The 27,675-nt window shown below is 43.4% G+C and overlaps 1 protein-coding gene and 1 long non-coding RNA gene across 7 annotated transcripts in view; one reads left to right on the top strand and one right to left on the bottom strand.

Moving 5' to 3' along the window:
- Window positions 1-27,675, top strand: part of Dscam (DS cell adhesion molecule) — a 583,662-nt gene that overhangs the window by 386,526 nt on the left and 169,461 nt on the right. For all 5 annotated transcript variants that reach the window (XR_003951753.1, XR_003951754.1, XM_006522886.3 and 2 more), the window contains one exon: window positions 12,010-12,183. Coding sequence is in view for 3 of the 5 variants with exons in the window: in XM_006522886.3 (XP_006522949.1) it covers window positions 12,010-12,183 (174 nt within the window). In the remaining 2 variants the exon portion in view is untranslated. The remainder of the gene's footprint in view (window positions 1-12,009; window positions 12,184-27,675) is intronic.
- Gm32509 overlaps window positions 12,277-27,675 on the bottom strand; it is a 53,409-nt gene continuing 38,010 nt past the window's right edge. Inside the window, exons 3-4 of one of the 2 annotated variants that reach the window (XR_003951891.1) lie at window positions 19,190-19,523; window positions 12,277-18,990 (exon numbers count right to left, since the gene is read on the bottom strand). This is a non-coding gene — a long non-coding RNA (predicted gene, 32509). Of the gene's footprint in view, window positions 19,524-27,675 lie in introns of both variants that reach the window. The other variant, XR_385103.4, reaches the window with a different exon arrangement.

Raw genomic sequence — 27,675 nt, 5'->3', positions numbered from 1 at the left:
GTGAAGTCAATATGTTTATAGTGTGTTCCCTGGTGCTGCTCATATGGGCTCACATTCTTGTAGGTGCAGTGTGCCTATTTGATGTCATTTTTTTATTCCTAGATTTCTTAGTGAATTTTTTTGTTATATATATCTGTTCTATTCATGCTCTTCAGCCCTCTTCTTCACACTCTCCAGTTCCACTGGTGACCTTATCCTCTGTCACCGGTAGCTGTCATTTCTCTCTCTGATATATTGTTCATGTGTTCTCATTTTAATTTGTTGGATATTTTCCAATTTCCATTCTTTCTCTCTAACAAAACCTCTGTTCTTTGTGAACTCTTCAACTTGTCTTTCACCTTATCATTTTGCTCTCTGCTTTCTTCCTACAGCTTTAATGGCCAACAATTCACTTTTTATAGACTAATGACTACTCGTACATATCTAAGTCACATTTTTTTCTTATGAGACATTCTCAATTGAACGGTTTTTAAAAATTTATTTCTTTCTTTTTTACTATAGCACCTTCCTTAGACATTGGAATCCTTAGAAATACTAGAAGAAAGTCCATGTGACTAGAAAGAAATTGCTTGACACAAGCACGTGGTCCCTCATGACTCTAAAGCTCAAACCTGGCCTGTGCACACTACCCCTTGAGGTAGATTTGCCTCATACCATTTGACCCCACCTTGTTGTTCCTGTCTCACTGCCTGCAGCTCTGCTCAATATACATGAACTGTCACACTGTTGCCGTTTTATCATTGACAGTACACATGAACAGTCACAATGTTGCCATTTTATCATTGACAATACACATGGACAATCACACTGTTGCCATTTTATCATTGACAGTACACATGAACAGTCACTATGTTGCCATTTTATCATTGACAATACACAAGGACAATCACACTGTTGCCATTTTATCATCTCATGATAGCCTTTTCTCTCCAAACTGACCTTTCAGTTTCCACCATTCTTTCTTCCATCTGCTTCCGTGCAACTCCCAGGAAGTGGAAAGGAACACTGACCTATGCCTCTTCTCTCCAATCCAAAACCCTTCTGCTTATATGTAAAGTGTCATTAGCTTTGAATTTTATTTTAGAAAAGGGAATGATGCAAGGGTCTAAGAGAATAGACAAACAACATCAGTCAAAAATATCTAGCTCAGCACTGTCTGCTGTGTCCCTGCCTATAATCCATGCAGTCTGTGTGGGCAGGCCTGTTTCCTCTGATGCAAAACAGAATAAAGAGATCAATGCAATGCTGATGCTTAGAGCCAAGTGCAGCATGGAATTAACCACAAGTCCAAGGGTACCTAGTTTGTTGTAGGAGAGCCTAGGTGTCAAAAGAAAAATCTGTCACGAGGAGTTGGGGTGGAAAGTGGTGATCTATTGAGAAAAATCATAGAAAGCATTTGTTCTAGTGTCTGACGGCAGTTACTCAGCACATACCACCTGTCATTATGCTCGTGTCCAGAGTTTATCTTTACTCTGTGGTTATCCAGATGCATAGCATCACTCATGAGTAAGCTAGCTCTTCTCTCTGGCTTAAATCAGTATGTAACCTGGGTTACAGCAAGTGAACACAAGACTCTGTATAAGTCCTTTCTCTGTAAAACTGAGCCATCCATTCTTGCCCAGGCAGTGCCACTGTCAGACCTGACACCCTAATGATGCCTCTGCCCCACCTCACTCATTTTCAAATATACCTCCATTGTCTCATCTGACCTCTTTTACTTTATTTTTGTTTTCCTTCTACACAAATGATTTAATCAAAGAAATAACATTTGTGAACATTGATTCTAGAAAACTTGGAGACTGGTATGTTTCCAGGTTGGCTCAAAGACCAGTGAATCCTTAGAGCAGACAGACTTTATATGGTGCTATAGATGGCATTTCTATTTAGGCACTGGCAATTGGACCCCTGCCCCCATTGTTTTTGAGGGTGTGTGTGCAACAGCTACTGTCTACAGTTTTATCTCTTGCTGTTTTTCTGAGTAAAAGGTCTTGCCACCAATGGCTCCTTGACCCTGACTTTCTGTAGTGCTCCCATCTCCCTGCTCTTGATAAAGGAGATCACCACAGCCTTCTTTTAGACTCCCATGTCTCTTCTCCTCAGCACACACACAATGTTCAAACTGTGGTGGTGCCAAGGACTAGATGTGAACTGTCCCTCACAGGCCCATGTACCTGGACACTTGGTCCTCAGGTGGTGGTGCTCTTTGGGGAAGATGTAAGAATGAGGAAAGGGAGCCTTGCTGGAAGGAGTCTGTCACTGGAGATAAGTTTTGGGGGCTTATAGCCTGATTCCCCCTTTCTGCTCTCTTTCTACTTCCTGGGTATTGATGAAGCAAATCAGCCAACTTTCTGCTTCTACTTTTATGCCATCCTTCCCCAGTTTGTACCTTCCTAAGAAGGGTGGGCTCTGGCCTTCTGAAACTGTGACCCTTTGTCCCTTGAGCACTTTTTGTCAGGGACCCTCTCTTTCCTGTCTGTTTCTCTAGAGATGAACTTTTTTCTCACCCCTCCCCTTGTCCTTCCAGCTCTTACAGCCATTCACTTGAGGTCTTAGTCTGTCCAACCCTAGCTCTCCCTGGAAGGATATAGAGTCTGTCCCTATTTGGTGCTGGAAGTTATGATTTTCTGTGTTGTCTATCCAGCCTATAAAAATTATTGAGGGTTACATACACATTTCTACACTCATGAAGTATGGCCCACCTGAGGCCTGACCACACTTTGCATCCCATCATCAGAAACCCATTTCCCTCTTCATGTCAACCCATGAACAAGATGTCTTAAGAATTTAAACAGGAGAAAGTTATATCTCTCTAAAACTCCAGAAGAAAACTAACTTGAAAACCCAGTGTGAATCCTAACATATAGCAAAGGCCACCAGTGTTTGCTTGCCAAGTGGAGGAACCATGGGCCTCACTAAACAATGAGTTCTTACAAAGAGCTGTAAGCATAACAAATAAGGGAGTGCTTGATGTAGTTACCTCCTCCCATTGATAGTAGAAAAGAGAGAGAGGAACTTGGCATATATGAAGGTCTTCTTCCTGTCGTGGGTGGAGACTTGGTGCCACAGAAGCCAGGAATCTTCAGCAGTTGCCTAGCCTAGTGAGGCTCCCAGCTCAGTCAGTCCCAGTCTCCAGACCACCTCCTTTCTCTTCCCTATTCCTCCAGATTTTCCTCTTCATTGTTCTTTCTCCAGGAAGTCTCTAGCAGTCTTCTTGTGGGTAGAAGCAGCCATACCAAATACAAATATTTGGAGAGTCTTTTATAGGTATGTTGCCATAGTTACTGTTTTATTGCCTATAACTGTAATGAAACACCATGACCATAGCAACTTGAGGAGGGAAGGGTTTTTTTGGCTTACACTTCTACATTGATGTTCACCATTGAAGGAAGTCAGAACAGGAACTCAAACAGGGCAGGAGCCTGGAGGCAGGAGCTGATACAAAGGTCATAGAATGGTGCCGCTTACTGGCTTGCTCAGCCTGCTTTCTTATGAAACCCCAGATCACCAGCCCAAGGGTAGCACCATCCACAATGGACTGGGTCATCTCCCATCAATCACTAACTATGAAAATGACCTATAGGCTTGGCTTCTGCCCAGTCATATGGAGGAATCTTCTTAAATGGGGTTTCTTCCTCTCAGGTTATTTTACCTGGTGTCAAGTTGACATGAAGTTATCCAGTACAGCTGTGGTGCAGATCTGAGCCATTGGACCCATATGCATGGCTCCTCGGAGTTCCACTGTAAAGCATAGGTGGCATCTACTATATATCTAGCCTCTTCCACTGCCTGCAGTGTCACAGGCCACATTGGCAAGTGCTGAATATGATTACCTCACAGGTAAATTTTGTGGTAGTTGAGTACAGAGAACAGTGTTGACAGGGTTAAAGGAACAATTACTTCCTATTAGGGTCAAAATTACAACTATGTGCCAAACTTATACCCAACCTACAAAGCCAGAGGAAACACAGAGAAGACTCCAGGGAAGTATCATGATTTCCAGTGGTTAGGTTTCTTCACAGAAAATAAATAGAATTAAGGGGCAGGGAGTGATTGCAGTATCCAATCAGCATAACTTCACATTGGAAAATAAAACTGCCTGGGTGCTATTGCACTTAGTAGGTAGTGCAGTGCTAGGGGGGAATTTACCATGGGAATTGGGAGCATGGCACCTGGGGAGAGACAGAGAAAAAGAAAGCTGTCTTATAGTTGTTGACAAGGGTAGGTGTCTTGAGAAGCTGCTCATATCCATGTCTGCAGCCATGGTTTACAGGCAGCTCTCAAGGGTACTAATGATTCTGTGTCCAGAGTCTGCCATTTCCCAGTGCACACCCTGTGGAGTAAATGGTGGCTTCTCCTTCCTTGCTCCTCCCAAGTCATTTTCAATGCCCCTCACTCACAAGACAGAAATAAACCAAGGTCCTGGTTAAACTTCATGACCCAAATCAACCTGGGGAGGAAAGATTGATTTCATCTTATACTTCCATGTTTTACAGTCCATCCGAGAGGGACACTTGGAGCCTAGCAGCTCTTCTAAAGGAAAGGAAACTTCTCTTTGAAGTAAGAACCACTCATTCTTCAAGAAAACACCCCTCTCCACTAGGATGAAAGGGACAAACTCTGGTCCTTAGGGAGGAGAAAGCATAGCTGCTTGCAGCTTTCCATTGAGAACAGTCAAGGGAACAGAGAGACTCCCTCTCCCACTGTGCTGTGCTTCAATCCACCTCATCCATCACTCCACCTTGATAGCTAGTTATGAACATGCTCTTTGAACAATCTATTCTAGATATGAACTGTAGGTATTTACATTCACATTTTTGTAAGCTCGTCTTTATCAAAATCTTAGATGTAAATATTTTCTGTATAAAGATGTAAGGAGTAACAACCATTTGTCTACAAGCCCCATTGGCTTGGTCAGAGGCCACTGGGATCTAGATCTTTCCAACTCTCAGCCAAATGCGTTCTCTATGATCAGCAAAACTTCAGAACTCTATGAAGCAGGTACCTTGTTTGCCACCTGCCTCCTGTGTCATTCTCCTATGTGTGATTCCCACAACCTTGGCACCCGGGCATGCAGTGAGGCATAGCTTCCCGGCAAATAGGGGAGGTCTTCTGTGTGTTAACACCACTGGTAATCCAGTCTGTGACTTATAAAATGTCTTAACATTTCATTTCTTGTGATGAAGTTTAGAACCATCCCCACCCAACCCCAGCTAGCCACAGAAAGTTGGCCGCTCTCTCTTACTAACAGCTGCTGCCCAACGTGCTTACCCTATGCTAAGATAGCTGCTGATTTGCAGACTGCACGCACTGGCTTAAACATTGCCCTGTGGAGTAATGATTACTCTGAGGGAGAGGACTGAGAATTCAGTGAAGCCCACGTCTGTCACATCTGAAGAGTGTCGGCTTTTGTGTCCTCTTGGTGAATAGACTGGCTAACAGCAAGCTCTTGCTCCTTGTAGCAGGCCTGATCAAAGCTGTGCATGCTGTGTCCCTTCAACTTGGGCTCATTTTTTTTTCCCAATGAAGAAAAGATTTAATGTTATTCAAATCCATTTTCATTAGACTTTTAAATAATGCACAGGCTCACATCCATCCAGATAGGAATTAAAAGATCATTCTTTGCCACCATTCAATTGAGAGAGCATGGCAGTGCTGTAAATTTTACTTTTTAATTCTTCTTTATAAATGTCTCCACTACTTAAAGTGTTTTTCTAGTGAAAATTCTTTGAGGACAGTAAAAAGTATGCATTGTGGGTATGAACAATCTTCTGCCTTTCTCCAAGCCAACAAGAATTTCACTATAATTTCAAAATTTTTAAAACCAAGTTTTACATAGTTCATAAATTCCATACCTCTTTGAGATGTCTTAATTTTTAGTCTGGTGTGTATGTTTATCTGTATGTGTATGTATGTGTTTGGTATATGTGTGTATCTATGTGTGTGTACGTGAATGTGTTTGTACATGTGTGTCTGTGTATGTGTGTATGTTTGTATGTGTATGTGTGTATATATGTGTCTGTGTGTGTGTGTGAATGTGTTGTATGTATATGTGTACATGTGTATGTGTGTATGTGAATGTGTTTGTGTGTATATGTGTAGATATGTGCCTGTGTGTGTATGTTTGTGTGTATGTGAATGTTTGTATATGTGTGTCTGTGTGTCTCTCTGTGTGTGTCTGAATGTGTTTGTATGTATATGTGTACATGTGTCTGTGTATGTGTGTATGTGTGTATGTGTATGTGTTTGTGTATATATGTGTACATATGTGTCTGTGTATGTGTGTATGTGTGTGAATGTGTGTATGTGAATGTGTATACATGTGTGTCTGTGTTACGTGAATGTATTTGTATGTATACGTGTACATATGTGTCTGTGTATGTGTGTGAATGTGTGTATGTGTACATGTATGTCTGTGTAGTGTGTATGTATATGTGTGTGTGTCTATATGTGTCTGTGTGTACATGTGTGTATGTGTGAATATATGTAACTGTATGTGTGTATATGTATGTGTGTATGATTGTGTATGTGTGTGTATGTGTGTGAGTATGTGTGTAGGTATGTGTGTGTGTATGTGTCTCTGTGTGTGTGTGTATGTGTGTGAGTGTGTGTGTAAGCACCCTTGGGAAGCTCACACAGAACCACCTGCATCTGCTTCCCAAGCCCTGGGATAAAGGCATGAGCTGCTTATTCTCTTGTTTTTAAGTTTCAGTAAAATCCTTTTTCCTTTTAGAAAGGAATACATTCTCTATATGTTATCTTATAATTTATAAAACCAATACTTTACAATGCAATCTACTTTAATAGGAGAAAAGTTTCATTTCCAGCATGAAAGAGAAACAATATTCAACACCAAACCCTTATTAAAACTAACAGGAATCAAAAATAAATTTTGTTAAATAAGAAGGTAACTTTTTCTTAAACCTGAAGTACTTTGGAATGCTAAGAAGACAGAAGTATAGCAGAAAATGAGCAAAAGGCATGAAGGGATTGTTTGCAAACAGTAAGTAAAATAGCTGAATAATTTACAAAAGCCTGCTCAAAATCACCTATGAGCAGAAATTAAAGAGATGACTGTTCAAACAAGATAGTGTCATTCTAACCAAGATCGAGAGCTTTAATAGTGAACGTGGGTTAAAGTAAAACTGAAGTCAGCACTCACAGAAGTAAAAGCAGATCATTATTTCATCAGCAATTTAATGATGTATACTCACTCTCCTTTTGAGTCAGAATGTCACCCAGCATGTTAGCCATAAAGATTGTTCCACATCTTCTGTACTGCTGGGTGAAGTCAATTTGTTCATAGCACTGGCCCTAAAACAAGGTCAGATAATCACCAGATAACTAAATATCAACAAATAGCAATTAAAATATCAACACAACAACACTGTATGCCTACTATGTGCTGAGCTACATTTCAGGAGTATTAGCCATCACTTTAACCTGTGAGGAAGTCTTTTCACAATCTCCCTCAAAGTGAGTAGTTGTAATTCCTACAAGGTTCCTCATCTCCCCACAGGTGTGGGTCAGGAATATAGGCAGAGCTGACTTCTCTGGATTAGGTCTCTAACAGCACCATTGAGTGTCATCTGGGGTCACAATTATACCAAGGGCTTTCATGGTCCCTCATGTCTTTGTTGGCAGGATATAGTTTGTCACAGATGATAGGTTAGAGTTAGCCCTCTGTGCCTTCCTACCAGAGTCTTGACATGAGATGGCAGGCTTGCAACAAGTCAGTTTTCATCTAGGAAAAGAGACATAGGAGGGAGGAGAGACAAGGGGCTAGAAGTTAGCATCACTGTACCTATAGCTATTTTCCAGGCATTAGCCACTGCATAGTTTCTCTGTCACCAAACCACAAATCCATTTTGTGTGTCTAGAAAATTTGAAGGTTGTCATCTCTCCAGATTAGGATTAGAATCTCTCACAGAAAAGGGGGATACTCCATTCATTTTTTAACTGAATTACTATGAAGCACCATTCAGAGTTCTTGTGTTTAAAATCAGTGTAGGTAGATTAGCAGATCTCTTTCATTAATTAGTGAAATGTGACAATTGTTTAAGGAAATTTGTCTATCTAATTGAAGTTGCTAAACTTTGTGGCACTAAGTTATCATTACTTTCAGGCCTTTTAAAAATGTAATCACAGCTTCTTTTATTATAATCACTTATGGTTTCTGCTTATTCTCTTGTCTTCTTGACCAATTCTACTGTCCTTCCCAAAGACCAGCCTTTAGCTCTGTTGATGTTCTCTGGTGTTTTTCTGTTTCTTCTCGTTGATGACAGCTTTCTTCCTTATGATTTCTTTCCTTCTCATTTGTGTGTGTGTGTGTGCTTGCTTTTCTTGTAGTATCTTCTTAAGCAAAATGCTTGATTTCTGTTATTTTTCCTCTATAGTATTAATACAGCATTTAATGCTACGCATGACCATAGAGGTGTTGCTTTAAGCCACCTTAATATAATTTTTACTATATCCAACTTTAAATTCTCTCTAGCACTTCTAATAGTTTCATCTTTGACTCATGAACTGTTAGGAAATGCATTGTTAAGGGCAGGTACCAGGGACCAGGAAGATGAATGAGATTGGGGTGCATGATGGGAAACTCACAAAGAGCCAATAAAGAGTTAACAAAAGAAACAAAGAAAAGAAAGAAAGAAATGCATTGTTCTGGGTGGTGGTTATCCATACCTGTAATCTGAACATTTGGGAGGCAGAGGCAGGCCAGTCTCTGAGTTCGAGATCAGCCTGGTCTGTAGAGTGAATTATTGGGCAATGAAAGCTATGCAGTCAAACCCTGTCTTGAAAAAAACAGAAAGGAAGGAAGGAAGGAAGGAAGGGAGGGAGGGAGGGAAGGAGGGAGGGAGGGAGGGAGGGAGGGAGGGAAGGGAAGGAGGAGAAGAAGGAAGGAAGGAAGGAGGAAGAGAGGAAGGAAGGAAGGAAGGAAGGAAGGAAGGAAGGAAGGAAGGAAGGAAGGAAGGAAGGAAGGAAGGGAGGAAGGAAAAAAGGAAGGAAAAAAGGAAGGAAAAACTGAAGGAAAAAGGAAGGAAAAAAAGAAGGAAGGAAGGGAAAGAAGGAAGGAAGGGAAAGAAAGAAGGAAGGAAAAAAGGAAGGAAAGAAAAGAAGGAAGGGAAGGAAGGAAGGAAGGGAAAGGAAATAGAAAGGAAGGAAGGAAGGAAGGGAAAGGAAATAGAAAGGAAGGAAGGAAGGAAGGGAAAGGAAATAGAAAGGAAGGAAGGAAGGAAGGAAGGAAGGAAGGAAGGAAGGAAGGAAGGAAGGAAGGAAAGGAGGGAGGGAGGGAGGGAGGGAGGGAGGGAGGGAGGGAGGGAGGGAGGGAGGGAAAGGAAATAGAAAGGAAGGAAGAGAAATAAGGAAGGAAGGAAGGAAGGAAGGAAGGAAAATAGGAAAGAAGGAAAGGGAAACAGGAAAGGGAAGGAAAGAAAAGCCACAGTGCTAGTTTTCAAACCCTTGGAGAGTTGGAGCTTGTCCAGACATATCTCTCACACTGTTGTTTTTATCTTAAAACACTTACTGAGATTTATTTCACAGCTCAAAGTACTCATTCTTCTGATGACTGAATTTGCTCAAGTTGCTCAATGATTTGTCAGAATCTTTTCTCCTGTTAATTCGAGAGGCTGAGCATCCGGAGTCAGGCACCAACCAGCAAGCCAGATTCTGATGAGGGCTTCCCCCTGAAAACTCCCACTCCTGACTTCTTGCTGTGGCCTCACAGTGCACAGTGTGTTCTCCACAGTCACTCTTACAAGGACACTGATACCATTTGTAAGGGCTCCACTCCTGAACTACAAACTCCCTGAAAATTCTCCTGCAAATACCTCCCACTAGGCTTTAAAAAGATGTATCAGGCCTTACTCCATCTCTTGCAGTGATAAATCCAGAATCAGTTGCAACTTACCTGCCCTGCTATTACTAAGTGTGGAGCTCTATAAATGTTTTAAATCAAATCAATTGATGGTGGTATTAAATTTTTCTGATTTGAAAATTATTTTTATAAAAATAAGACAAATTGTTTTCTAGACATTTCTTTCCTCCTCATTCTAAGTCTGTAATTACTCAGATTATGCAATTATTTTTTGCAATCTTGACTGAGTTTATATATTTCCTCCCTTTATTCTTTTGACTTTAGTCTGGGTAAATTTTGCTGACCTAGTCATTTCCTCCTCTGTGTCCACTTTGCTAATAAGCTTCATGAACACACTTTATACACATAAAAGCTGCACTTTCTTTTCTATTACTTTGCCTCTTTTTAATTTTTTTTAACTTCGCCTCTTTTCAATAGTCTTAATATTTCATCTGAATCTTTCCCATCTGTTTATGGAAATTATTAAGCTATTATTAAGCCTCTGCCCAGTAAGTAGTTTCCTCTGCTCCTGATAAGAGTTGTGTTTCTCCTGTTCCCCTTTTTCTTTGCTTTTTTGAGGGGTAGATTCTGGTCCAAAGTGGAGACTGAAGTAGGTCACAGCTTTTTCCAGTCCTTTCCTTCCACCCTTTTTATGCCTTCCTTCTGTCATATGCTGAAAGTAAATTACTCTAGGAGCTCAGACCTCATTTTTAGGCATTAGTTCTTTGCAACTGTGTTTGCTGGGATTTGTTCTAAGGAAGGCACAATTGTGATGCTGAGGGCAAACAGTTTCCTTTTCTGCCTTCCTCCATCCTTAGCAGAAGCAGAGCAGCTTTCAGCTGTGTGTGTATGTGTGTGTGTGTGTGTGCATGTATGCATGTGTATATGTATGAGCATTGTGTGCATAGGTGTACAAGTGTGTATGAGCGTGTATACATGTGTGTATGTATATGTATATGCATGTGTGCATGCATGTATGTGTAGATGTACATGAATATGTGTGTGCCTATGTGTGTACATGTATGTGTATGCATGTAGAGTGTGCATGTGTCTGTGTGTATTGTTTGCATGTTTTTATTTTTATAAGTAATCACTGAAAACCCTCAGAATTGGACCACTCAGTGGGTAGAAAGAACAATTTATTGGGGACAAGCTGCCAGGCTGCTTCAGAGGGTAGAGCTGCTTATCAGTTTTGTTGGGGTGGGTAGCAACAGGAGCCAGTATGGGAGCTAGAAAGGCCTGGAGTTCTTGTAGGGACTTTGATCTGTTGCAGGATGTTTGGGCTAATCAGGTATAGAAGCTCTTTGCTGGAGGTAGTTGACCATTGGTAGTAGAGATGGAAAGTAGTGGCTTTCCTGACTAACTGAAACCTGCCCTGAGGAATGCTGAATTTAGATCTTTGTTTACCCACTAGGAATCCTTCTGTTTATTGGGTCAGAGTCCTGCCTGGGTTGTTCTTGGACTGTTGTCTCAGGACATTATCAGCATCACTGCCATTTGGGGGTCCACTTTGTTACTCAACACTTATTTATCTGCACATATAGATACTAGTAGAAACCAGAAGTCAACAGTGAATATCTTCCTGATTTGCTCTCTAGCCTATTGTTCCAGGGGGACTTCTTGGATATGGGACTGGCCAATCCCAAAGCACTGGCTGCTCAGCCTGTCCAGAGATCCTCCATTTCTGTCTTTGGCTCTTCAGTGCTAGGCTTATAGAAACAAACACCTGGACCTGACTGTGTACAGGTGCTAGGAATCAATCAATCTTGTGTCCATGTGTTCATTCTCATTCTACCCCCACTCTCTTGTTTCACTATTGTGAAACCAAATATAAGCAGCAAGTTAGAGAAGGAGGTTGAGTTTTGCTCACAGTTTGACATAATGTGGTTGGTCTGTCATGGTGTAGACATGGTATGCCCCTGTAGCTATAACTCTGGCTGTCCTTTGACCCCTGTGTTCAGTCTAGGGCCCTAGTCAATAGGATGACAGTGCCATACACGTAGCCCTTCCCTTTTCGTCTAAAGCTCTCTGGATGTTTCACAGACACTCCCAGAGGGAAGCCTTAGGTGTTTCTGAATCTAGTCACATGTCCAGTAAAGATGAATCATCACTCCTCAGCGTCATGGTTTCCTTTTGTGCTTCTCTCCTCCCAGGTGCTGGGGTCCCCCAGTTCCAGCCAATTGCCTTGAATGGCCGAATCCAGGTCCTGAGTAATGGCTCACTCTTGATCAAGCATGTTGTAGAAGAAGACAGTGGCTACTACCTCTGCAAGGTCAGCAACGATGTGGGCGCAGACGTCAGCAAGTCCATGTACCTCACAGTGAAAAGTAAGGATGAAGAACGTTTGTTTTACCTGCGAAAGTCTTTTGGGGGCTGAGGTCTTCAGTTGGTGCAATGCATACCTGTCTCAGAACAAAACAAAACAAGTTTGAATGTAGCCGATGTCTCCAGGTTTTAGCATTGGAAATGTTTTTTTTTTTTTTAAGTGGGAAATGGCCAACCAATTGTCAGCAGCTATCTGCGGCCCCCCATACCCTGGGTGTAGAAGAGCATTATTCTCAAAAGCTGGTTCCCTAGGTCACTATTCTCAGGCTCTGACTCCCTAATTGGTCAGTGGGCCTTGGCACCCTCTCTTCCATGCACTAATTCACTGCGGAAGAGTCTAGTACATGGCCTGCAGATATTCTTATGAAAGCCTGTTTCATGTATTTCACTGAAAATTGGCTCAGTCATAGATTTTCTTTATAAAGTAGTCGTTAGCAAAGCTACTTGGTGCCAAGCCTGACAACCTGAGTTCAATCCCCAGAACCCACATGGCGAAAGGAGAGGATTGAAGGTCAAGTCCTACAAGCTATCCTCTGACTTCCAGATGCATGCTCTGGTACCCCAAGCCCCATGCTCACCCTTCAACTGCACCCCAGTAAAATAGATGTAGAACGCGTCGAGGTAGCAACTGGATACCTCATTCCCAACACTAGACTAGCTCTAGCATGAGTGCCACATGCTTGCCGACTTAAGGTCTGTGCTGTTGACCAGTGGGTGGGAGAGGGCTCTTCACTGTAAAGTCTGTTTTACACATTGGTCAGTGAACACTCAAGAATACAAGAGTGGATCATGTTTCACTAAGTAATGCTTATTAACAAATGCTTGTATATATGGCTTATGTCCATTTATGACTAGTTTCCTACTGGATAAGCTTTGATCTCCTCCTTACAACAAGGCTTTACTCAGACTTTTTCTGCTTTAAAGAGATTTAAAGTTGTTACTGATATTTAAGAGGCTACATCTGATTAGGAGGACTCCATTTTAAGTGTGTGTGTATCCATGTATGTGTGTATAATTAGAAAACTTGTCATATGGATCAGTACCTATCCCATGCACTAAGAATTTATTTTAGTCCATTATTCTACCAGAAAAAAAATTAGGAATATCAAGATATTTGCTAAGCTTTCAGTAGAAAAGCACACTGCAGTTCTGAAATGAAGTTGCTTTGAAATATGGTTTATACCCATCTAATGCATAATCTTTGAACTTACTGATTCAGTATTCGGGAGGAACTCATGTCAAAGAACCTAAAGACAAACTATGAAATCAGCAATTGTTAGATTGGTAATTAAAAAAAAAAATCTAAGTTTCTGAACTACTCAGGTAACTAAGATTCAGAAGCCACGTTGACACCAGTTTGTCTTTGCACAGTGAAAGTAATATGCTTGTTAGATATTTTGTTAATTCATAGCATCATTTTTCTGTTCTAAAATTATCTATCAAGACCTAGCAGCAAGAGCTAGGCAGTGGTGGCACACGCCTTTAATCCCAGCACTTGAGAGGCTGAGGCAGGCAAGTTTCTAAGTTTGAGGCCAGCTTGGTCTACAGAGTGAGTTCCAGGACAGCCAGGGCTACACAGAGAAACCCTGTCTCAAAAACGGAAAAAAAAAAAAAAGATCTTGCAGCACAAGGTCTTATGGAGTACATAACATCAGTTGGTCATGGGTTTGCCCTTCTGGGTGAAATACCTGTGCTTTAGACAGGGGGAGTAGTATAGAAGAAGACAGAGTGACTGGCTTTATGAGGTAGTGAGGCGTGTGTACCGTGTTTATGCAGGTGGCAAGAGAGACAGAACTTCAGCTTCATGAAAGACCTTCAAGAATAGGGAAAATGTAAAACATAGAAATTGCAGATTTCTACCCCCACGTCATCTCCTCCTTCTACACCTGTGTGGTAGGTGCTCATAGCAAAAGCCAAAAGACAGAACAATGATGTCTACCCTTTCTTGAGCTCCTCACTCTGAGAGCAGTGGATATCTGTGTATAACCCCTGAGCAGCAAATAGCACAGTAGGGGTCAGAGCAGAGCAGACATCAGTGTTGGTCATAGGCCAAGGCATACTTCCAACTTTCTGTGGGATCCGTGATTTCTATGCACCATGTGGATTACCAAAGTTCATATGTTCAAATCTTATTCCTGACTAGGATAGTGTTAGAAGACAAAGCTTTGCGAAGTGAGCAAGCACCAGTGTAGCTCCTAATAGTTCAATTTGAGCAGCCTCCACAGCAGAAAAGAGCCCTCCCTGGAACCAGGCCTTGATCTGAGATTTGCAGCCTACAGACAGCAGGGAATAATTGTCTGTTGTTGATAAGTCTCCTAGTTCGGGGCATAGAAGCTGAAGCTGGGGCTTGGGAGAAGGCTCAGTGAGGTCCTGAGTTCAAATCCCAGCAGCCACTTGGTGGCTTACAACCATCCATAATGAGGTCTGACTCCCTCTTCTAGTGTGTCTGAAGACAGCTACAGTGTACTTACATATAATAAAAAACAAATCTTTAAAAAAAAAATAAGAAGCTGGAGCTGACTAAGTCATTATAGAGCTATAGAGTACAGTCCTGCTACACTGAAGTTGGATGTTAAAGAACGTGAGAGTCTGAGAGGCAGAGGTTTTGAGGCTAGGGAAGGCACCACAGGGAGAAAAGAACAGAAGGGAAAAGATGCACACAATTCACAGACCAAAGCAAGAGGGATTCCTATGTGATTTACATGGGGGAGGTGGGTGACAGAGGTTGGCTATAAGCATGCTAAGAAGTGTTTCTTAGAACCAGCCAAGTCCTGAGGTCTCTGAAACCATATAATGAGTGTGTTATAAAACGACATGATCATGGGCTTTAGAGATAAAGAAAACATGTGATTCCTTAGAAAAGAAGCTTTCAGGAAAATATTCTGGAAGAGGAAATGTAAATGGTTTTATATAACACAGGAGGAAGGAAGAGAAGCAAGGACTTCCAGCTTCAGAGGGAGGCATTTACATGGTTCCTATGACCTGACCCAACCATCAGCCCTAGGTGAAACCTCCAGACTCTTGTCCAGACTCTTCTACCCTTGAGGAAGAAGCCAAGTGTCCAGAGACTTTCAAATGACAGAAAAATGAGTATAACCATCATACAAAGTGATGGACTTCATTATGACAGTTAATTCAAGTGTGGCATGTGCCTTCACCAGATTTCATACCCATTAACCTATCCTATCTTCCTGGCGACCAACTCCCTTCCCCTTCTCTACAGTCCAATTTAACTTTCTCGTGTGTGTGTGTGTGTGTGTGTGTGTGTGTGTGTGTGTGTGTGTTGCAAGTCTTTCATCCATTCAGCTCTTGATGGACCCCAATATTGGGTTCATAGCTGGGATGTAGTGGCTGCAACAAGCATGGGTGAGAGGTATCTCATGGTACAAAGGTATCTTATGGTATGCTAGCTCATACTCCTATGGGCATATTCCCAGGAGAGGTACAGCTGGGTCATTCAAGGGTTCTGTTCCTTGGAAGGACCTCTTCTCTGATCTTCATAGTGATTGCACTAGTTTGTACCCCCACCAGCCTTATAAGAAGGCTCCTTTCCCACAGTTCCTTACCAGCACTTGTTGTCATTGGTTTTCATGAAGCAAGTCGTTCTGTCTAGGGTACGATAAGAATCAATCTCATTGTGGTTCTCATTGGCATTTCCCCAATGGCTGAGGGAATAGTCTTTGTGCATTTGTTACTAGTTTTTCATGTGTCTTTTTTTTTCCTCCTGCAAAAAATAATTGTCTACTTATTTGATAATTTATTGATTAGGTAATTGAGGGATAATTGGGTTTTTTTTGAGCTCTTTATATATTCTAGTTAGTTGGTCTTATGGTATAGGGGCTACACATATTTCTAAACACAGCATGAGAGAGCTTGTCACTTCCTTGGGTAATGTGAGGGGACAGAGGTGGCTACTCAGAGGCAAGTGCTGGGCTCCCAGAATAGCACTGGAGGCAAGATTTAAACACATTTGCAAAACATATACTTGCTACTGAGGGATATTGGAATTACAGCAGGAAGCTGGGGTACAGCAGGAAGCTGGGGGTAAGCACTAACTCACGTTCTGTCCAGTTTGCTTATTGCTTTCAGAGACTCGCATCAGAGAATAAGGCATTTTAGCAACAGATACAACCACAGCAGCCCTCTTTTGTTTGGAAGCAGGCACAAGGTGCTGCTGGCAGATAGCAGGCAGACCATAGGGAACTGTCAGGAAAAGCCATCAACAGGATGGAAGATTGATCTGTGCAAAGCCTTCCAACTCAGCTGGTATTCCTGCTGCTGCGTCTACACTGCCATCTCAGTTCTAATTTATCTTGTACCAAAAATCCTCCCAGGAAAGGAAATCAAACACTAGAGGAGGATTGATGGCAAAGACAGAAACAGCAGGCCCTACTTCTGATCAAGCCTGGGCTCTGGTCTATACTACCTCTAAACCCCATGGGCAGCAAATGCAAAAAGCAAGCCAGGTACCCAGACCAAGCCTCTTCCACTGTATCAGAGGATGTTTGTAGTCTTAGGAACATGATAATTTTTTTCTAAGAAAATAATTCCCCAAACTACTAGGCTCTCAAATGGAAGTCACTCCTAATGTTTCCCTCGGGTGCCAACATTGCACCTGCCCCCTCCAGAGTCCTGCAGCTGGCTATGTCTTTCGAGGAACACTGATTGCAGAATCTCACACTGAGCATGCAGCTCTTCCTTTGTCTGCTGCTCTGCTTCCATCCCGTCTGATCCCCTCATGCAGCATAAAAGGACATTACTTATCAAACAGGGATAGGAGCATCCCTGGAGAGACAGTTGCTCTTGGAATCTGTCGAAGCCTGTAGCCCCAGAACAACCCACAGGCCACAGTATAGCCTGACCTGCCACCTCCCTGCCTCATGTTCAGCCTGGGCAGAACTCTGTAATGCCAGAGTGTATGCTGCTTCCCTTCCTTTCCTGTCACTGTAACAAAGAACTGGCCAGTAACAACTTTTGGGAGAGGGAAGGGTTTATTTGACTTATACATCCCAATCATAGTGGGAAATCAAGGCAGGAATCCTGAAGGGATGTTGCTTGCTCTCCATGGTTTGTTCAGCTTACTTCCTTACCCTGGGATCTCACGCCCAGGAGTAAGCTGACGGGATACCAACTAGCATATATGTATTCCTGTGTTCAGACCAGGTCTCCCCATGTCCACCAAACAGACTTGGGGTCTTGACAATTCTCAGTCCTACTTCTGAGGTCCACCATGCCTTCATGGGCAGGTCAGACTGGAAATAAGCTAACCCATTATTCTCTCTTCTCTGTAGATACTCATCTGTTCTCAGATGGCCTTCTTGATTACTGCTACTGATCTTCACCACAGAGCAAGTATGAGACAGGTGTCCCTGCTTAGATTAGTACATGTAATGAGAATATTCTAGATTTAGCAGGAAGAGATGCCCAAATTTATAAATATACAAACCCCACTTCATTGTGTGATATAAAAACATGAATGTTCTCTTATGTAAATTGTACTTCAGTATAGCTATTTTATGATGAAATTTCCAGGATGATGACAGTTAGTAGGTTCTAATATGGATTGTAACAGTTCTTAATAGTTTGAGGTCTACTGTTAGATTATCTGGTTTCATTCCCCAGTTCTGCCTATGGGAAACTTGTGTGGACTTGGGTGATAACACCATCAAGACCTCCCTGCTGCTCATCGTAAGATGGGAATAAGTGCCTATATGTTCAGGAGTTATGATGCCATGCTCTGGCAGGAGTGGATCAGAGAGCAATGATTGACCCTTCATTGGTGGAAGCTGCCACCTTCATAACCAATGTACTCATGTCAGCTTTTATATAAAAGCATTATCATTATTAGTGTGTGTGTGTGTGTGTGTATGAAGGGAGATGAGGATTGTACATGCACATGTAGAGGGCAGAAGACAAAGTTGTGGAGATAGTTCTCACCATCCATCATATGTGGGTCCCAGTGACCCAGCTCAGGTCTCAGGGTTTGCCCAGGGCTAGTACCTTTACCCACCAAGCTCACCCTGGAGACTTCTTGATTTGTTTTCTAATTTCCTCATCAAGATCATGTCATTTTAAATACTCACATTTTATGTTAAATCCATGCTGGGGTATGCTGCCCTTCACCTCTGCTCTTCACTAATGCTCTTCCCTTTAAGGTTATCTGAAATTGATGCCAATGAATCTTCCCTTCCTTTTTCTCTAGTGTTCTTGATGTCCCCTAAGAGGTACAGTTTTCTCTGTCTGAAGCTTAGATATTTTTCATTAATTTTCTCAGATGATTTAATTTTATGCCATTTGAAAATGATATCATATTGTCCCCTCTTATTTGTGTAGCTGAAACAGTTCAAAAGAAAGTCCTTTCATCATTGTGTCTGAACACAGACAATAGTGTGAATACCATCAAACAAGGCATATGTGTGCCCAAGCAGCTACCTTCTGGCTGTCCTGAGTGGCTGTTGCTGGTTTGCCCACTTGGCTCTAGTCTGGCAGCCAATCTCCAGTCCTGAGGTTGGATATTTCAGCAGATTGTTCTGGTGGAAGGAAGGAACTGCTCTTGTTTGATGCTGGTGTTGTGGCTTGCTTACTTTCTTTGGGAGAGCAGGAAGGTCCAAGAGGTATTTCTTAGCAGGCTCCTGGATGCCAAGGTCAGTCTTTTTACATTCTTGCTTCTTTTAATCTTTACAATCACTTCTTTAATTTGAGCTTAGTTCATCCAGGAAAGAATGATTTTACTTATGACTGAAATAGGCCAGTTCTGTATCCATGTCACCCTCAAAGGCCACTGAGCCAGTTTTATTCTGTAAATTCAGCTGGAAAAAAAAAAAGCTGTCTAATCATCTGCTATGTGGTGGGCTTTGTGAGCATACCAATGTATTCTTAAGGCAAAGGTGAACTTGGAGCACTGCCTCCCATAATTCATTCAGAGTTGAGCACAGACTCAGGCCATGACTCTCTCTTCTCCCTTGAGGACACCCAGGTGTGACCCTCTGTAGGAATAATCAGGAATACCTGTTAGAACATAGCATCCAAGTCAGCGTCCCCAGAGCACATTTGCTGATGAGCTTTTGTAATGCAGGGCAAGTCATGGCGGGGTGTCCGAGGCCAGAGGCCATCAGGGCAGGAACCAGCCATCTGCTCTTTGCAATTTCGACATCTATGAGCAGAATGGGAGAGGCAGGGGCGGGGATGGTAGAACTCTCACACACAGGCTTCCTCCCTGTTCATCTAGATTCCCACACTGTTGGATCAGTGAATTTCAGAATACAAGGTGGTGTCCACGTGTTTGACTTGCCACTCAGCTGTTGATGTTAAAGCCAACAGTAGTAGACAGCAACCCATATACCTACAGGCCAAGAAGAACATTGCATTACAAAGCTGATGAGTTGGTTTGTAGCTCATTTCATACCAAAGAACTATGTATTTACATGATCATTACATTATATTAAAAACCTGAGGAGCTACGTAAGGTTTTACAGTGGAGACATCCATCTACACTGTAGTGACAGCTACTAGGTAAAAGGTACGCGGTGATTCTAATTTTCATCTTTGAATCATTCATCTATTTTGTGTTCCATAATGAAACACTCAATGCCTAGCTGCTTATAAGCCTACTCAGATCATGGTTTTGGAAGTTGGAAGTCCAAACACTAAGGTGGTGGCTCTAGTTATAAGCCCCAAACTTCATCACACCATGGCCGATGTCATTGTGGTGGCAGCACATCATCTATGATGGGAGCACATCTATGATTGGAGCACATCTTAAAGGGAGAGTCATCACTATGTTATCATGGTGGGAGCACATCTACGGTAGAAGAACATCTGATGCTCTGTCTTCACTGTGTCACCATGATGGAGACATAACTGAAAGGGAGACTCTTCACTCGACAGGACAGAAGATGGATAGTTTCTCCTAATTATCTTCCTGGATAAATGCGCACATCTCCATCTCAGTCTTTGTGCTAGGTAGGTGTATAGTATTAAATCCATGAGTAGATAACATTTGTGCCTGATCTCACATTCATTGATTCTAGAGACCAAGTGATTTGTTCATACCCTTTGTAAATAGCTACTCTGAAGAAGGAAGACTAGCAGATTCCAGCCAGTGTGTGCCATAGGAAGGAGAGGCAGCAGACACTATGTGGAGGCTTTGGAATGTGGATATTAGATTTCTTTTACTTCCACACTTTTGTAGACGACTCAGCACCACTAGTGAGTGACACTTCCACTCATAGGCTACACCATTTCTGGATCTTTATGAGTCAACTTGCGAGGAATGTTACTTCAGGGTCCATCCTTGATGACACTATGAAAGTCTATCATGGATATGATTAGCATTTAAATTGACAGCTGATGAACAAAGTATATTTTTTGGCCCTCCATAATTGAAATAGGCCTCGTCAGCTAAAGGTCTTTGAATAAAGCAAACATTCAACATGCTTGATATCAGTAGGTGTACAGAGAAACTCTTATACATCAGACTTACAGAAAAGTCTGGTCCTGGTTAGGAGTGGATTCATTCTGCCTTGTCCTGTCACTGGTTTCAAATGTGCTCCGTGCTATCTTCTAGCCCATCACAATGGTCAGTCCAATTTCAATGGTGATATTCTGCCCTCCCTGGCCTGAAACATCCAGTCTTTTCACTCAGGACTGCTTGCTCCTATTATGTTGGGGTGATATGAGAAGGCAGTGGGGGACAAAGGATCTTTTATTCACCTTGGCTCTGGCCATTTCTCTAATGCTTTCTAACCATCAAAGCCCTCTGTTTGACAAATGTCCTACGTCCTAACACCATTCTATATGCCAGGCAGTATCCTATGATTCAGTTCCACTCTGACACTAACAACCTGGAGTCAGCATCAGGTCCCAGTAAGACTGCCCTCACTTCAGACACCAGCAGTAATTGGAGTTCTCAGATGGCCTCCTCCTCTGCCTGGCCAGTTCCAGGTTAAAGGTCACACAACCTCTTTGTGTTTGATAATTTGTTAGAACAGTTATGGAACTCAAAATAGTACTCAGTGACACAATTACAGAGGATCCGGACGAACAGACAGATACATGAGCACGTGATATCTAGGAGGGTCCTAAGCTCAAAGTCTGGGAGCTTCTGTGCTTGAGGATTTGGGTATGTTCCTATCTCAGAATATCGATATGGTCATCTGTTATGTAGCACTGTTTCTGGGGAGGCAAATAAATGTCTACTCACCACAGATGTCTACTCACCACAGACTGGCAACCAACAACAGGAAGAAAACAAAACAACCCCCCCCCCAACATACACACACAAACAAGTCCAACTTGGTTTTCAACTAATAAGTAACTCTATAAGCTTATAGAGTTACTTATAGAAATATGGGTGAAGGGTTACTTATGGGAGCAGAAATCACTCAAGGTCAGCTGCCCACCTCAGCATGAATGACCGTTATGAGAGCTGGGAATCTGGAGCACACTGCATAGCTTGTCAGCACCTCAGCAGGTAGGCAGCTCAGCTGATCTGAGTCTCTTGTAGCCAGCTGGACTTGTCAGGCTATTTGAATCTGGTCGGTTTCAGGGACTTCCTGGAGATGCAGTTGATTTTTTTTTTTTTTTTTTTTTTTTTTTTTAGCTTAGCAAGTTTCCCTGCAGTATGTAATTTTTCACTACCACTTAGAGCATCCTGAATGTTAAACAGCCTCCCTCCAAAATGGAAGAAGATTTAATCTGAGAAGATTTTGTTACACCACCAGCTAGGAAGCTCTCTGAGTCTTACTGTTCAAAGCTTATATCTAAGTTCCAAAACTATGATCCTACTAAATCATCAGCCATGTGTATGAACTTGAACTTCACGTGCCACTATTCCCAGATGTTAAGGCTGTGTGGGGCTGAACATTCAACACTCTAACCACAGACTTGTTCTTTCTGGGATGGATAACCCATTCTGCAAACTGTCATGAACAGGTCAATCGCACAAACTCAGGTATGGTGCTAAAAAACTCAGGGAGTTTCAAAGGGTTTTGAAGCTGTGTCCATGAAACCAATCACATGACCCAATGTATCTGACTTATTTGATAAGAAAATCTGAAACTCCTTGCTACACAGTCCCCAAGTTAAGGGGCGTGAGAGTAGGTGGCTGTGCCCTCTCTGTGGTGCCCTTTGCTCACACACAGAATCTCTAGCCCTGTGAGCTAAATAACCTGTTCTTTATACTATGAGCCTTTCAAAAAACATTTCATTACAGTAATGCAAAAAGTGAGCTAATACAAGAGAGAGAGACAAAGAGAACTCCAACGTGAGAGCCTACTTATATGGAAAGAAACACGGGAATGATAAGAACTGCTCCCCCCCCCCACACACACACACACAATTTATAACCAGTCATTAAAGACTGTGATGTTCAATGCTGTATGTGTGTCTGTTTCCTCCTCACTGGAAACATCTACGTGCTGTTTCACAGCCTATCCCAGTCAGGCCTCTCTGCATTTGTTGTTGACTGTTTTCATATCATGGAGTATCATTCTATCATGTGAATGGTCAGTGTGCCTCATCACATGCTTTAGCCCAGGGAATACCCAGTCCTGCCCTTGGTGGCCCATTGTGCATCTGGTCCTTTACAAGGTCCCAGCTCTCTCAGCTGCTGAGCATCCTATGCCTCCTCCCCTGAAGATAGGAAAAAGGATGGGCTGAATGCTGCAGACCAAGGAGCCCAGCAACCTGCACACACAATGCAACTAGGTGTAAAGAGAGGGCATGTGCATGGGTTTATAAACCCTAGAGCTGGCCCAGCATGCAGGAAAGGCCCTGGCAGGGTAAGACTTGGAAACCCAGGCAGCACCAGCTCACAGCCCAGTCACTTGCTCTTTCCCATTCAAGCCCCTAGTGTTCTAAGGCAGCCCATTTGTGGAAGTGGTGCTTAATTACTTCCGGCAACCTCCGCGGGCAGAGGATGTCAGTAATCTTTCAAACGTTCTCATTAGTGGTGAGGTTGGGGAATGTCATCCTCGGGCCCCAGCGCAGCTCAGCAGCCATCACTGAGCTGTCATCTGGCACTTCAGGGGTGTCTTAATGCGGTGTGTTGCCCTTTCTCTGATGAGCAGCAGAGATAAAGGAGACCACAGAGAAGCCGGCAGGGAATTCAGAAACGCTGGGTCGATTCTTCAACGGGGAGCGTAAAATGTCCATGTATTACATTGCATTAGCAGCCATCAATCAAAAATGTCCACGTCCAGTCTAAGTGTTGCAATCTTAAAGCAATTACAGTGGACCACTGATGATACATCAGCCTCACTTGAGACAGTTATTTCCAGCTTTCCACACGGACCACACACCTGCCCTGTTTTCACAGCTTTTTCTAGTGCAGCTTAAAGGCCAAAGCCTCCCCTTTTTCTCATAACTGAATCCATGCCCTTGGTTTCTCTTTAAGACAGCAAAACTCCTTCCCTTCATGGGTTTTTTAATTTTCAGGCATGTGGTGAGCTTGTCGGAAGAAGGGAGTGTATGAAGTAGTAGGGACCAAGTTTGCAACAGAGCCCACAAACCCTCAAATCTCCAGATTAGGCTGCAGGCCACAACACTAAGCACTTGGTCCATCTTCACAGATTTAAAGACCAAGGTCACTGTGGAATTTGCAAGGTAGATGTGATGGAGCTTAAAGCTCCAGAAAGACCTCGCTTCTTTTAAAAAGTTCTTCCATAGTCTCAAGTTTTTGACAGAATAGAGCTTTCTTCCCATAGAACTGTGCTCAACAATTGTTAAATTATCCCCACTATCCCTTTCAGATATGAGGCTATCTGGATGGGGCTGCATGCCAGACCGGTACTTTCCAGCTCTGCTCTGGCTTCACTGATCCACTGTTTCTGTCCCCAAAGTCTGTGCTCCCCCATGTCTGTATCCCAGGCTCCACAGAATGCTCACAACTAGCCTGAAAACAGATTCCCAGGACCTATGCTATGTGATGCTGTACACAGAAGCTGAAAATAGTGTAGTCTACTCTCTCATACCTGTAGTCTAGAAGCTCCTAAGACAAGGTGGGAGACAGAGATGGGAGAATCCCCAGAAGCTGAAGGACTGGATAGCTTGTTATACATGCACACAAACACACATGTACACATGAACACATACGCACATGCACACAAACATAGGTGCACACAACCACACATGTACACACAAACACATATATACATGTACACTCATGCACACACAGACACACATATATGTAAGGGCTAAAATCCAAGGTTTTACCTGGAACTCCACAAGCACACTGTGAAAGATCACCCCAGTGGACATGCACACATGTACACACATATACACATATACACATACACACATGTACATGTACACACAAACTCACACATAAATACATACATACATATACACACATATACACACGTGCACAGACACACGCACACATTTTTTAAATTAAGGATTGACCTGAAGTCACACATAGGGTGAGCAACTGTCCCCATTTCCATGGGATTCTCAGCTTTAGCCCTGGCTTCCTAGGCACTGGGACAATAGGAAATCAAGGAACTGATGTGAATTTTGTCTTTCTAGCCCACATGCTGTGGACTGCTACCTGTTTGTTTTTTAGCTTTACTTTTTAGAGATGTGGCACCGTCTTAACCATTGTGACCCTGGGATTTTAAGAGTAACAAGACATTTCTTGGCCCAGCTGGACTTGATCCAGGATTCTAAGATGTTGGACACTAACAGACTTCAAAGACTGGCCTGAGACAGTGGCTCCACACTGCTTACTGTCACACCAAAGCTCATTACAACAGCCTATCACGGGAGAACACCAATTGGAAGCATGCTTTATTAGAATTTGGGGAAAAGTCAGAAATTAAGTAAAAGCAAGAGAAACTCCTTGGGAGTTTCTTCCTTGGGAGGAAGAACAACACTGAGTTTCCCTTTTGTGATTTTTATAGGGTCATGCCAGAAACTGAACACAGGCCACAGTATGTCTGTCCAGATTGGTTCATTCTCAGGGCTGTCATGAGCTGAGCCAGTGGTGACACTGTGCACATGTCCTGAGGAAATGACCGTGTGTTTTCCATGTGCTGTGCACTCAGTGAGGAAAGAAAGGGTGAAGCCTGTCACACCCACCAAGCTCTGGCAGCCATCCTTGATTGTTTTCTTCACATTCTTCTTCTTTGTCTCAGCAGTGGGCTGGGCTGGTGTCCTAGGTGGAAGCTTCCTGTTAGAAGCCATCTTTCTTCCAGTGCAGGCGGCTACAATTAGCTGCACTAGAAGAAAGGACACAGAAAAGATACGAGTGCCTCACATCTGTCTGCCATCGTGGGCTTAGTCCCAACCCTCCTCAATTCTGTCTTGTTTGGTTGTCAGACGGATGCCTGCTTTCTCCATTTCCTCAGTCCTCCTTGGTCCTCCTCAGTGCTCCTCGGTCCTCTTCTGTGCTCCTCAGTGCTCCCCAGTGCTCCAGGATCTGCTGCTATGACTCTTCTTTTCACATCTAACCTCTGCATCACTCCACCATGGAGCGGCCTGCACAGTACATCACAGGCTCTTTTCCCTTTCCACCAAAGGAGATTTGGCTTCTGCTTCCACTGTGGGGTGATTCTCCCCACATAGGTGCTAAGCCAGGGATATGCCAGTATGCTGCTTACCAGGGGCCATTTTTGCTCTGGCACCTGCTGCCCTGATGAGGGAGTGGGGTTCTCGCAATGCTCCTTCAAGCCTCTGGACACTTTCTGAGGACACTAGGCAACAAGAGCCTAGAGCTCACCAGAACACTAGGGTTGCTCTTTACCAACCACCCCCATCCCTCCCTCTCCGCAAGGCAGCATAGAAGCCTCTTTGCCCTGCCCCTGCAGAAAGGGGAGAAACAGCAGTCTGCCTTTCACCAGTCTGAGGAGTCTAGTGTGGATGCTTCCTCATTTGGTAATACCTGAGATCAAGGCAAAGGCAAGGTTAAGCCGGTGCACTCCAGCTGCCCTCACTGCCAGCAGCAACTCTAAAAGCAAGAGAGAAAAGATGCTGGTAACTGAAATATCTGCACAAGCCCTTGTCCCACCCCATGTACATCTATTACTCTAGAGGGAGGGTAGGGAGAAATTGAATGGAATGGGTGCAGGCAGGAGAAAATGCAGGTGGGGGGAGGTGCAGGGGGGGGAGGTACAGGTGGGGGAGGTGCAAGTGGGAGGAGATGTAGGTGGGGGAGGTGCAGGTGGGGGGAGGTACAGGTGGGAGGAGATGTAGGTGGGGGAGGTGCAGGTGGGGGGAGGTACAGGTGGGGGGAGGGTTGTGCAGGAAAAGGGCAAGGACAGATGAAGAAGTGCAGGTGAAGCATCGCCTGGTGGACAGAATTGTAGTCACAGAGAACTGTGTAGCTGGGTTACAGAAGCCTCAGGCTAACTGCCCAGGAAACCCAGGAGCGCCTCTGCTCTCAGTGGGGGAGTGAGGTCATATCCTAATAGCATGATAATGCTCCCCAATACAAAGCTTGCTCTCCTTAGGAACGAAGAAGTCCTTCCACTTTAGGGTTTCGGTAACATCCATGGCTTCAACCCATCCATGTAGCCTCGGTTCCAGGACTTGCACTTTGTATCTTCATCCCAAGAAGCAGATAAAAGTCACTGACAGTCTCCCGTCTCGGGGGAGTAATCCTCTGCTGAGCCTCCCTCACAGCTGTAGGGAAATTCTGGCAGCTGAGCCACTGCAGGAGCAGCACGGTGCCTTTGGACACAGACAGGGACAGGAATGATAGTGGGGGGTGCCTGCCGGGCAGAATTCTCACCACCACTTAAATCTCTTGTACTCCTAATGCCTGATCAGTTCTCCTGATGCCAAACAACAGTGAGGAGCAGAAAAATTGCCAGGGCAGAATCCAACCCTTCTGCAAGCAATTACAGCGAGGCTGAGCTCGCTTACTTATTTTAAATTAATTCTCTTTGGACTTCAGCAATATTGTCCATGTTTGTACTGTGTTCTATTTGCCCCCCCCCTCTGGTATCTCACTTTTTATAAGTGCTGCTTCTGTGCACCATGGCTCTGACTTCAGGACAGAACCAGGTCTGTGACTTGTTTGCAGCCTCCTCGTGCTCATCTCCAGCTGTGCATGGCTCTCACCACAGGTGCTCAGGGATTTCTAAGCAGAGATGCTAGGCTGCTTCTGGTCAGTGTGGGGCTCGGATGCTTTAAGCAGCTTGCATTCTCTCAACACCCACTCCCTCCCTCCCCCCACTCCTCTGGAATCCCTCTCTGAGGCCTCTTAGATCTGTGTCATAACAAATAAACTGCAAAGGAGGCGCAGCAACTTAATGAGGAGAAGGAGAATCGTCCACTGTGGTGCAATTGTGAATTTTAATAAGACCTGGACTGGAGCATGGGTGATAAAGACGATCGTAGCCACAGTAAGAAAGTGGCCAGGCTCACCGCAGTTTAGCAGGTTAGGAAGGGTCTCCTTTGTGTTATCTAAAATCATTGGGCCTCAGTAACATTCATCATCTGTTTCCCTTTAGCTGAGCTTTCTGGGGTTTGGGAGATGAAATGAATATCCAGAT

The sequence above is a fragment of the Mus musculus genome, chromosome 16 (assembly GCF_000001635.26).
Source record: "Mus musculus strain C57BL/6J chromosome 16, GRCm38.p6 C57BL/6J".
Taxonomy (NCBI): Eukaryota; Metazoa; Chordata; class Mammalia; order Rodentia; family Muridae; genus Mus; species Mus musculus.
Note: the sequence above shows the minus strand (reverse complement) of the source record. Positions and strands in the feature narration are given on the sequence as shown.